At 41.5% G+C, this 12,705-nt stretch overlaps 1 protein-coding gene across 3 annotated transcripts in view; it reads left to right on the top strand.

Annotated features, from left to right (window-relative positions):
* Positions 1-12,705, top strand: part of LOC138736042 (cadherin-22-like) — a 1,166,757-nt gene that overhangs the window by 662,244 nt on the left and 491,808 nt on the right. For all 3 annotated transcript variants that reach the window (XM_069884871.1, XM_069884873.1, XM_069884872.1), the window contains exon 8: positions 2,583-2,719. In XM_069884871.1, coding sequence (XP_069740972.1) covers positions 2,583-2,719 — 137 coding nt within the window. The remainder of the gene's footprint in view (positions 1-2,582; positions 2,720-12,705) is intronic.

Genomic DNA, 12,705 nt, shown 5'->3' with positions numbered 1-12,705 from the left:
TTGGTGGTGCAAAAAAAAACTGTACACAAGAAAAGAAATGTAAACAAACTGTGCAATGCAGAGAAGAAAAGAAAGTGCAAAAGTAAGAATATTTAAATGAGTCCCTGATTGAGTTTATTATTGAGGAGACACTCTCGGTTATCATTTGCTCTTTGACATCTCACTAAGGTTATTGCCTGAACAAGGTTTTGATTCTAAACAAGTAGACAAAATGAAATGACCACTAGGGATGTGAATTAATCATAGCACAGCTCAGAATCTTTGGTGAAATGAGTGAGCCGAGAGGCAGTATGAGAGGTGCTGCTCCACCAGCTTTAGGAATGTTTTGTGACCTTGGCTTCAATCCAGTTGCAGTGTTGGAACATTGAACATTACAGCCCTTCAGCCCCTGACATTGTGCTGTCCTTTGTAAACCTACTACACAACAAAGTTTTCCCTACCTCACACCCATAACCTTTTATTTTTCTTACATTCATGAACCTAAGGAGCCTTTTGACTGTCCCCATTGTAGCAGCCTCCACCATCCCCACCCCCGCCAACATGTTACGAGACCAATCGAGGCTCAAACTGCGCTGATGGTGATTTGTTCACTTATGTGTGTAGGCCTTGCATCAAACATCCAAAGCAGAAGCGTCCCTCACTCACCTGCTTTGAATCATGACTTCCCCTTTACCCCACGTAAAAGGTGGTAGGGTGCTTCTGGAGATGACGGCTCCCACCAGGATGCATCTCAGAGCAGTTGCTGAGTTACTGCCCAATACAAGGCCACTAGGTTTGAGCGAAATGTGCAAAAATGCAATTGCAGTCATCAAGACCAATCAATGTCAAATTATTTGACCTTTTACTTATTGTTAATCAGCCAAAAACTAGACTCCAAAAAGAGAGCAATCTTGAGCGGGAAATTGTAGGACAATCTATGAGCCATAGACTATCCAAAAGAACCTGAACCATGCTTGTGAATCTGAGCCTGCCATGGTTGTCGACTCAATGCTGGATCTTCAAACTCTTGGACGATTCTACATTTTTGTAAACCTTGGCTTTCAAATGTTCCTCGAGAGGTGGGAAAATGGCTTGCTCTCTGCTTAATTGGCTTTTGCACCTTCAGGGCATTTGCCTCAAAGCTGTCCTGGTCCAGAAGCCAGGACACTCTTTGTTGGTGGTGATTATAAAAGAGAGAAACAATGAAAACTCGCTGTGGCTCCTTCAGCTTAGGAGTCGGCACGTTGTCTGGGAGATGCTGAGAATATTGGTGTGGGTCCTTGAGACATCCAAGAAGGTGTTATTGCAGCAAATGTAATCCAGTTTCAGAAGTTCCACCTTTACTTTTTAATTTAGAGTTGTAATAGGTCCTTCTGGCCCATGATCCTGAAGTCCCCCATTACACCCTGGAGATCAATTAACCCACTAACCCTGATCATCTTTGGTGTATGGGAGGAAACCAGAGCACCTGGAGAAAACCTATGCAGACATTGGGAGAATGTTGAACCTCTTTACCGACAGCAGTAGATTCAAACCTGTGTCGCTGGTGCTGTAATAAATACAAGGCCTTTAGACACAATGATCGGTTTTACTAAGCTGACCCAAACACTAATTGAAAAGAGTCCTGCTGATTTAAAAAAAATTTATTATTACGCCAGCTCCTGAGTACACTGACTGGTTGCTTCACAGCCCGACTTGGGCCAAGATCATAAAAGACGCCCATAACCACTTCTCGCTGCTACCTTTGGTCAAAAAGTACAAAAAAAATAATAGTGCAGGAAAAGTAAGGCTCATTGATCATTCAGGAATCTGACGGCCTCGGGGAAGAAGCCGTCCTTGTGCCGCTGAGGGCTCGTCTTTAGGCTCCTCCACCTCCTTCCCGATGGTAGCAGAGTGAAGAGGGCGTGGCCTGGGTGGTGGGGGTCTTTGAGGATAGAGTCTGCTTTCTTTTGTCCTCGATGAAGCGAAGTCTTGTGCCAGAGATATCACAGGCCAAGTTAGCAACCCTCCGGAGTTTATTCTTGTCCTCAGAGTTGGTGCCTCCACAGCAGGCAGTGATGCAACCAGCCAAAATGCTCTCCACGGTCCACCTGTAGAAGTTTACGAGAGTTTCCGGGGCCATAGCGAATCTCCTCAAACGCCTCATAAAGTATAGCCGCTGGCGAGCCTTCTTCATGATTGCAACAACATGGAGGCTCCAGGACAGATCCTCGGAGTTATTGACACCCGGGAATTTGAAGTTCTTGACCTTGATCCTTCCCTTGACATATTCATCAGGGACTGCTCCAACAACACAAAAGAACTGTCTGCACTTTTGAAAGTTCACCTCTTTTTTGCACTAGGACAAATTTGAATATTTATTAACTGGTTATGTTTTGTATTTACTGTCTCTTCAATTGAATTAAGTATCCTATTGTATTTTTTTCATTGTTTTTGTTTTTTTTTTGCAAAGTACTTGTTCGGCCTCAAGTAAGGATTAATGTTTATGTACAGGAATGTGGTGGTACATGACGATAAACTCATCACCATGAGCTTATTTACATTTACAATTTACATTTTCGGAAATGGTCTTAATTCACTCTTGTATGATGGGAACTTGACAGGTACTCTATCGACCGCAACACTGACTTGGAGAGAATATTCAACGTGGATGCAAACACTGGACAGATCACCATTGCCAAAAGATTGGATCGGGAGACAGCAGGATGGCACAATATCACCGTGATAGCAATGGAGGCAGGTAGGTGACTCTCAAGTCGAGATCCTTCGGACCATTGCAAAAGGTGAGGTGGGTGGGGGGGATTTAGCAGCCTCCAGTTAGCAAGGAGAAGTGCTTCAGGATAAGTTGAACCAAAAACACAAGGCAAGTTGTCAGTGATCTGAAGCGCAGACGGTCGGAAAGAGACCATGGGGCAAAATAAAGATGTGTGCATGGGTAAAAATGGCAAGTGCATTGATGAAAGAGAAAGGGGTTTGGATGACAAAGTAAGGAATATGTGATATGAATGGATAATGAAGCAATAAGATAAAAATGATTAATGAATCATTTAATGACATTTAACTCCAGTTGTTTTTAATTAACTGATTGTGTTGAATTGTTGCAAGCTATAGACATTATTAGGATTGAAATTATAGAAGAATGTGGGGAGATCTTATAGAAATATATAAAATTATGAAAGGATAGATAAGACAGAGGCAGGAATATTGTTTTCACTGGGAGATGAGACCAGAACTTGGGGACACATCCTCAAGATTCAGGGGAGTAGATTTAAGACGGAGATTTTTAAAAAAAACTGCTTTTCCCAGAAAGTTGTGAGTCTGTGGAATTTTCTACCCAGGGAAGCAGTCGAGACTACTTCACTAAACATGTTTAAGGTTTATTTAGATCGATTTTTACATAAGGGATATGGGAGAAAAGGCAGGTAGGTGGGTTGCGTCAATGATCAGATCAGCCATTACCTTATTGAATGGCGGAGCAGGCTCGACGGGTCGGGATGGCCGACTCCTGCTCCTATTTTTTTATGTTCTCATTTATTTCTTTTGCTTGTTTTTTTTTATAATTTACTCTCTAATTAAAAGTCTTGATCAAGTTCCACATGTACCCAGTCATCACGGAATCAGAGACGAAGCACTGGACAGTTAATCTGAACTATGGCAATAAATTCCACAGATTCACCCCCTTCTGGACACTTTTCTCCTCACCTCTGTTTTAAAAGGACATCCCTTTATTCTGAGGTTGTGCCCTCTGGTCCTTGACTCTCCTACTGCTGGAAGCATCTTCTCAATGCTGTCCAGCCCTTTCAGTGTTAGGTAGGTTTCAGTGAGATTCTCCACCCCCACACTCCCCGCCTTCTAAACTCCAGTACCGTCTCAGAGCCATGAAACGCTCCTTGTACATAAACCTCTCTCATCCTGGGGATCAATCTCATAAATGGTGTCGAAATGGGAACACGGGAGAAAAAAACCCTAAACTTGGTAAATGTGAAATATAGAACTCACTACCTCATGGTGCAGCTGAAGTCCTGCCACTGACCTCCACCGCCTAAAATGACAGAAGGAGAAGACTAAATGAACTGACCCAGAATGTAAAAGTAGAAGACACAAATTTCTTGTTTATTTTCATTGTGTGATGACGTTGTTTAATGGGTTTAATGTATCATATAGGTTGAACATTGAGTGGGTGGGGAGGGGGGGGGTGAAGGAGGGAGGGAAGGGAGGGGGGGAAAAGGGGAGAAAATGACACTGTGTATATTCAAGAGGGAAATGTTTGTATTTTGGTTAGTATGGTTCATAGTGTGAAAAATTTTTTAAAAATTAAAAAGATGTCCTGGATTATGCACTGCCCAATTAGTGCAAGCACACCAAATGCCTTTGTCATTGCCCAATTCCCATTTGCAATGAAAGTTTTACTTGCTTCTGCTTCCAAGGTTCATAAAATGGCAACACATAACAAGAGATGAGGAAATGAAATAATAATCTACAAGGAAGAGGGAAATACGTATAAATAATCAATAATCACAGTTGGGAATAAACCAACATGCAAAAGGAAATTATGCTATATCAGTATGCTTACAAATTTTTGGTGGTCTGGCAGTAATGTTCTGGTCAGGGTAGTATGGAGAGATTCAAGAGCCTGAGAGCTGTTGGGAGTAAACTGTTCTTGAACCTGAAGATGCTGGTTTTCAGGCTACTGTGCCGCCTGCTCATAGATAGCAGGGAGAAGAGGTGGTGACCAGGATGATGGGGTCCTTTATGATGTGGGCTGCTTTCTTGAGGGGCACTGCCTCACACGGACATTTGGTGGATTGGTGGTTGGTGGCCATGATGGACCTTTGAGCTTCTAAACCAACCCATGATGTAACCAGTTAGTGCACTTCGTGGAAGTTAGAGAGAACATTGGATCACGTGTCATGTCTCCTCAGACTCCACTGAAAATCAGTAAGCCTTCACTGTGGTACATCAAATAAAAACAAGCCCATGATACTTTGACTGAGGATGAAAAAAAAAACTGTTGCATTGGCTTGGCTTTTTTCTGTTCAGACACTCTGGACTTTGTTCCTTTTAATAATGGATTCATGCACAAAACTTGTTGCATGTTGATAATCTGGCAATGTAATATCCACTGTTACCAACTGCTAAATCTGATGATGTTTTGAGTGTAAATAGCACTTTCCTTGGTCAAAGAGTACAAATATCCAAAGTAGTTGTCCCGTCTCGACTTGCTTTCCTTTGGTACAAAGTGCATCAACAATTTCCCAAACTTTTGTACACTTCTGCTGTCCTGATTTTTGACTTCATCTCCACCTGTGAATTGTTCAGCTGTCGTGCCACTTGGATAGCAATGATCCCCGTCATCACATCCCAGCTAACCTTTGTAAATCTGCAGCATTACACTATTGCAAGTTTTCAGATCTAATTTAATAAAACATGGATCAGGGTTCCCTTGGTCCTTTTGTGTTTTCTGTTCTCAGAGCTGTGTAGTACACCTTGTGCATGAACAAGCATAGTAAGAACACACAGAAATGATGGAGGAGTCTAGCTGGACTTGCAGTCTCCATAGTAGGTAAAGTTATATTGCTGATCTTTCAGTCCTGAGCCCTTCAAGGTAGAAGCAAGAAATGGGAAGACGTAAGAGAATGGGAGGAGGAAAGTGTCCAGACCAATAAAAGGTGTTAATTGGATATGATTAGAGGAAAGGTGAGAATTGATTTTGGCTCTCTGAAAGGAGACAGAGTTTAAAAGGGAAGAGAGAGAGAGAGTGTGCTGGGGGAAAGGAGACAGGGAAGTAGAGGTATGGGGGTGGGGGGGTAACTGGATAAGTCCATGTTAATGCCATCTAGTTAGAGGGTGCACAGACGGAAACCTCCAGTTTGCAGGTGCTCTCCATCTGACAGTGCGTGAGACTCCTGTAGACAGAAATGTTGTCAAGGGAATGTGGCAGGGAATTGAAAACGGCAGCCACTGGGTGTTGTGGCAACGGGCAGAGCCGAGGTACACAATGAAGTGATTTCCCAGTCTGTGTTCACAAAGGGAGCATCGGATGCAGTACCTCACTAACCACAGAGCAGTGATGGCATAGGGATTACTTAAAGTGGTATGCCAGTGGAAAGAAAAAGGTTGAGAACCACTGGCCAAAGATTCCCACAGACTCACTGGTCAGAAGCTTCTTCAGGTGAATTTTCATTTTTTTCCCTTCCTGATATAGGGCTCAGACCCAAAGCGCCAGCTGTTGATTGCTTTCTCTGATCCGTTGAGCACCTCTGGCACATTTACACATTATGGCTGAAGTTTTTTGCAATCCCTCAAAGTTTTATTGACTCGAAGATTGATGACTTGATTCAGGAGGACACTCAGCACTCGCATTGGAGTATCACTGACTTCCTTTGCCCCAAGATCTTGGTGTGGATACATCCAGCAGATATTCCTTCCAATGAAGTTACATGTTCGGCACCAAGTAATGCTGCCTTCTCCCTGTGAAACCTCCACCAGAGTGACTGGGGTTCAGAGACTCTATGGCAAGTTAGATCCAGCAAGTATCTGTGGGCTCATCCTGCAAATGTCACCAGCTGGTAATGTAATTTCCCTTTCATTCTAGGAATGCTTCCATTCTTCCCCTTCCCTTTTTTTGACCCTTTCCCACTCACGCCCACCCAATTTTAATCCCTCTTCTGTCTGGTTCAATCCTTTCCCACCCATCGTTTTTTCCTATGGATTTTTTTTAAGATGCACATCCCCTTAACAGGCCCTTCCAGCCAATGAGACTGTGCCCCCCAAATACACAAATGAACCTATAAACCCCATACTTTTTTAAAGATGCAATGAAATTGAGAACCCAAAGGAAATCTCACTGACACGGGGAGAACATACAAACTCATAATGGACGGCACCGGATTCAAACCCAAGTCCCTGACCAAAGTGCTAACTGCAATACTGATCTTCCACAGAGTCAGAATTTATTTTTGTGAGCATGTCACAAAATTCATTGTTTTGTGGCAGCATCACAGTGTAAACATTCGTACAAACCACCTTACAAACATAAATAAAAAATAGTGAACAGAAAAGCAAAGTGAGGCAGGGTCTTTGGTTCACTGATCATTCAGGAATCTGATGGCAGCAGGGAAGAAGCTGTCCTTCTGCCACTGACTGTTCATCTTTATGCTCCCGTACCTTTTCCCCATTGGTAGCAAAGTGAAGTGGGCATGGGCCTGGGTTGTGGGGGGTCCTTGAGGATAAAGGCTGCTTTCTTAAGACACCACCTCTTGTAGATATCTTTGATGGAGTGAAGTCTGGTCCATGATATTGCAGGCTAAGTTAACAACCCTCTGGAGTTTTTTGTCTTGAGCTTTGGCACCTTTAGAAGTTTTGGAGGGTCTTTGGTGACATACCAAATCACATCAAACATCTCACAAAGTATAGCCACTGGCGAGCCTTCTTTGTGATTGCATCGACATGGAGGCTCAGGGCAGGTCCTTGGAGATGTTGACACCCAGGAATTTGAAGTTCTTGACCCTCTCCACTACCAAGACCTCGATGAGGACTGGATCATGTTCCCCGACTTCCTCCTGAAGTCCACATTCATCTCTTTGGTTTTGCTAATATTGAGTGCCAGGATTTTGTTGTGACACCATTCAACGAGCTGATCTTTCTCCCTCCTGTACCCTTCCTCATTGCCATTTGTGATTCTGCCGACAACCTGGGTGTTATCGACAAATTTATAGATAGCATTGCAAGTGGAATTGTGCCTGGCCACATATTCTCACAATGAGTAGACCAGTGGCCAAAGCACGCATCCTTAAGGTGTTTGGGAACACCCGCTATGTTTACCTGGGCGCACACTCATCCATGCATGTCTTGATGAAGTTGGTGCCACATGTTGCATTTTCATTCAAGTCTATGGATGAGTTCTTGAACATGGTCCAATCCATCGATTCAAATCAATCTTGCAGATGCTCCTCCATCCACCTCGATCATACTTTGGCCGTCTTCACTATTGATGCACAGAGATATAGGAAATAGCTTGAAATACACTGAGGGGTGTGAATTTCTGCAGGAGAGAACAGGCCATCAAAGCTGGACTGAACACTGGAAAAAGCCAGTAAACCAAGAACGGCTCGAGGAACTCAGCGGGTCAGACAGCATCCATGGGTAGAAATGGTCAGGAGCCTTTATCAAGACTAAAACCGAATGGGTCTCTTTCTTTATTGAAGACATTCACTCGGAGCGTTGCTTAAATGGGATCAAAATACCATCGAGGAACTCTATCATCAGGATCTGTTACCCACCATCATCCAGAAGGAGGTACAGTAGCATAAAAATCAAAACAGCCAGGTTGGGAAATAGTTTCTTCCTGAAGGCTGTGAGATTGACGAACAATGTCCTGAAACTTTGGGTCTCTTATAAATGAGATAAGTAAGATATTTGATTAGCGTAATGGTTAGTGCAATGCTGTTACAACGCCCACTATCAGGACCAGGGTTGGAATCCCGCATTGTCTGAAAGGAGTTTGTTCATTCTCCCCATGCCTGTGTGGGTTTTCCCTGGAGTCTCTGGAGTCCTTCCACCATTCAAAATGTACCAGGGTTTGTAGGTTAATTGGGTGAAATTGAGCCTTGTGAGCCGAAATGGCATGTTACCATGATGTATGTCTAAATTTAAATATTAAAAATTTAAGGATTACAGAACATTTATTTATTTTATATAATATTTTTATATTATGATGTCCTATGTATTGTGTATACACGTGCATGCATGGTGGCCTGGAGAAATGCTGTTTCATTTGGTTGTATATGTACAGCAGTGGTTCTCAACCTCTTTTTTATTCCCCACTCACATACCGCTTTAAGTATTCCCTATGCCATAGGTGCTCTGTGATTAATAAGGGATTGCTTCAGGTGGGATGTGAGTGGAAAGAAAAAGTTTGAAAACCACTATTCTAATCATACCTCATTGACTTGTTATATGCACGGTTTCAGAACTCCAAAGCAAATGGGCCAATGACAATTTTTCTCAAGCAAAATATTTCAGTAACAATTGGTTCTAGAGCAGTGATTCTCAACCTTCACTTCCCACCCACATCCCACCTTAAGCAATGCCTTTCTAATTACAGAGCACCAATGACATAGGGATTACTTAAAGTGGGATGTGAGTAGAAAAAGGTGGAGAACCATTGATGTACAGTCAAGTGATAATGAACTTAATTTATGTACATTAAAGGGAGAAACAAGCTGGGGGAGGGCCCCAGAAGTGATTGAGGACAGGGAAGAAGGAGTGGGAGGTGGAAAGGCAGGTAGAAGGTGAAATAATTTTCAAGGAGGGTGGGGAAAGGAAAGCGAGAGACAGAGAAAGAGCGAGAGAAAGAGTGTGTGTGTGTGTGTGTGTGTGTGTGTGTGTGTGTGTGTGTGTGTGTGTGTGTGTGTGTGTGTGTGTGTGTGTGAGAGAGAGAGAGAGAGAGAGAACTACATTCAGGAGTAGGTAAAGAGGAGATTGAATCCAGGTGGAACCATCTTTGCTCCAATTCAGGATGGGATCCTTACTCTAACTTCACAAGAAGAAAACCAATCAGTAGTCACAGTGTGTGCATTCACCAGAGGGAACAAAGTCCATGATGTTGCAGAATCACAATTTAAAATTCTGCTTATTTTTGAATTATTGCACCATGCTGAACATTGAAATCTACTTGTCTGCATGTTACAATTAATACAAATTAATCTTGTCCGTTTGCTTTACTGTTTGAACCACTTATTTTCTAATTCATACCTGGTACTTCACTCACACCTCTTTTCCACCATTGGTGAATCAATTCACTGCTTGATAGCCTTGAATGGGAAGAACAGAATGATTCTTCATTTAACGATATTCTGAACTGTCCAACTTGGCTCACAGCACAATGTTTTTATAGATGCCTGTATGAAAATCTGGAGTTTAAAAAACAAATTATACCGCACATAGCATTGCCTTGACTTTTGGAGTGCAGGCAGCAATAATTTACCACAATGCTAAGTAGATTAAGGCATATTGAGGCTTGAATGCTGCTACATGTAAAACAATAAAGGATAAGCTGACTGATTTATCAAGTCATACATTAGGTCTTTCAGTACATCATCATTTTATACAGAAAGAAGCCAGGTCCATCACAGGGTCTGACCTCCCATCCATTGTAGACATCCACGTGAGGTACTGCCTTAAGAAGTCGGCATGAAAACCAGCACCTCTTTTTAAAACAAAATATTTTATTTAATATTCCATATGTGCAGTAATTACAATTATAACAATATACAGATATCAAAAAGTACAAATTGATTACATATATGATGATTTTCTCCCCACCCGAAAATCCCTTCCTCCCACCCAACCTCCCCCCTCAAAAAAAATACAAACTGAATAAAGTAAAAAAAATTATAGGTATAAAAAGAAAATTAAAGAAAGAGAAAGAAAAATAAGATCTTTGGATTGCAGAGGGAGATGTCGTGCAGTACAACTCATCAGTTCTAACATGTACATACAGAGGAGAATTCCGCAGGGATAAAACTAAAAATTCAATCCCTTTATTTGTAAAACCATAAGAGTATTCATTTTCTAAATTGTAAGTAATTTTTTTCCAAAGGATTACACTCTGAATTTCAGCATCCCACTTTGGCACAGTTAAAGAAGTGTCTGATTTCCAAGTAATTGCAATATATTTTCTCACTACTGCTTATGCTAATTTAACAAATTTCAATTTATAAATTGATCATTTCAATTTAGGAGTTATACCTTCAAGATTTCCTAATAAAAATAAATAGGGATTTAGCAGAAAAACAACACCTGTAACTTATTCCAAAAAGTTACGAATAGTCACCCAAAAAGGTCTCACATTGGGACAAGACCATGTTGAGTATATAAAAGTTCCTACATCTTCACAACATCTAAGACATTGATCTGACAAATCTGATTTCAATGTATTCCTTTTCTGTGGTGTGAGATATAATTGATGTAAAAAGTTGTGTCGAACTAATCTTACATTGATAGTATTAGACATACAATCCCTACATAAATGTTCTCACATTTGTTGAACTATTGTAATATTCAAATCTATTTCCCATCTCTTTCTAGATCTATATAATCCTAATTTAGAGTTCCTGCTTGTAGCAACGAATATATCAAATAATTTTTTTTAAATTATCCCACGGCTAATAAGAGGTTCTACCTCAGTACAGCTTGACCAAAACATTGTTGGTCCCAACTTATCTCTCAAATATGTTCTCAACTGAAAGTAACAGAAAAAAAATGCATTACAAGATTTCCTAATAAAAATAAATAGGGATTTAGCAGAAAAACAACACCTGTAACTTATTCCAAAAAGTTATGAATAGTCACCCCAAAAGGTCTCATGAACTGTTACCCATTTCCTTTTGAGTTCTGAAACCGTGCACATAAACGAGTCAATTAAGGATGATTAAAACAGTGGTTTTCAAACTTTTTCTTCCCACCCACATCCCACCTTAAGCCATCCCTTACAAATCACAGAGCACCGATGGCATAGGGATTACTTAAAGTTGTTTGTGAGTGGAAATAAAAAGGTTTATCCTGCCATACTTCTCTTGGTGATCCACATTCCAAAGACTGATAGGTATTAGTTGGCCCCAGTGTTTAGGTAAGTGATAGAATCTAGGAGGAATAAATGGAAGTGTGGTAGGAATAAAATGGGTCGGGTAGGATTGGTGGTTGATGCATCGTGAAAAAACAATGGGCTGAAGGGTGGGTTAGTTTGTCCTGTCTCTTTATGACTTTAATTTAAAAATAAGTTGATGGGAAAGGAGCAGCTTTTCCTGTCTTCGGGAGAGGGGGTCCTCAATAGAGGCAGAAGAGGATAATTCAGGGGAGATTTCAGGGACTACTGCATCACGCAGTAGAAATCTGCAGCAGTCACTTGCAAAACAGATGCTTAAGTCAAGGGATCAGTTGAACATTTCAAAACTGTGGTTGATGGATTTTTCTAAAGCAAGGGTATTTAGGCTTATTGAATCAATGCAGTGAGATGGAAGGATGAGTGGTTTACTCTAGTTTTGACTTTGTATCAGTTGGTAAGTGCACAAGCAGATTGTGTTTACGGGAATTATGGGAGTTGGATCTGTCAAGGGATATGTATTTCTTCAATTGAATTTACAAAGGTCTTTGTGTTTTTTTGAAGCAGCATAAAACATTATTAGTTTTCGATGCCACAGTATTTCCAGAATATATTGTGCATCGACTTCAAAAGGGCTCTTTCCCCAACTTTGTTCTGCAATCACGTTACATCTTGAAGTGGCCACAGAAAACCTTAAATAGTGGCATGGGGTACACAAATGAAGATGAGTCGATAAATCTTAAAGGAACCGGTAATGATGCAATCACAAAGAAGGCTCGCCAGGGGCTATACTTCGTGAGGTGCCTGAGGAGATTTGGTATGTTACCAAAGACTCTGGTCAATTTCACAGGTTGTACTGTGGAGAGCATTTTGTCTGGTTGCATCACTGCCTGGTAGGGAGGCACTAACTCTCAGGACAAGAATAAACTCCAGAGGGTTGTTAACTCGGCCTGCAACCTCACAGGTACCAGACTTCACTCCATCGAGGACTTCTTAATAAAGCAGCCTCTATCCTCAAAGACCCCCACCACCTAGAGCCATGCCCTATCCACTCTGCTACCATTGGGGAAAAGGTACAGGAGCCTAAAGACGAGCACTCAGTGGCACAAGTACAGGTTCTT

Source organism: Narcine bancroftii, chromosome 6, assembly GCF_036971445.1.
Source record: "Narcine bancroftii isolate sNarBan1 chromosome 6, sNarBan1.hap1, whole genome shotgun sequence".
Taxonomy (NCBI): Eukaryota; Metazoa; Chordata; class Chondrichthyes; order Torpediniformes; family Narcinidae; genus Narcine; species Narcine bancroftii.
Note: the sequence above shows the minus strand (reverse complement) of the source record. Positions and strands in the feature narration are given on the sequence as shown.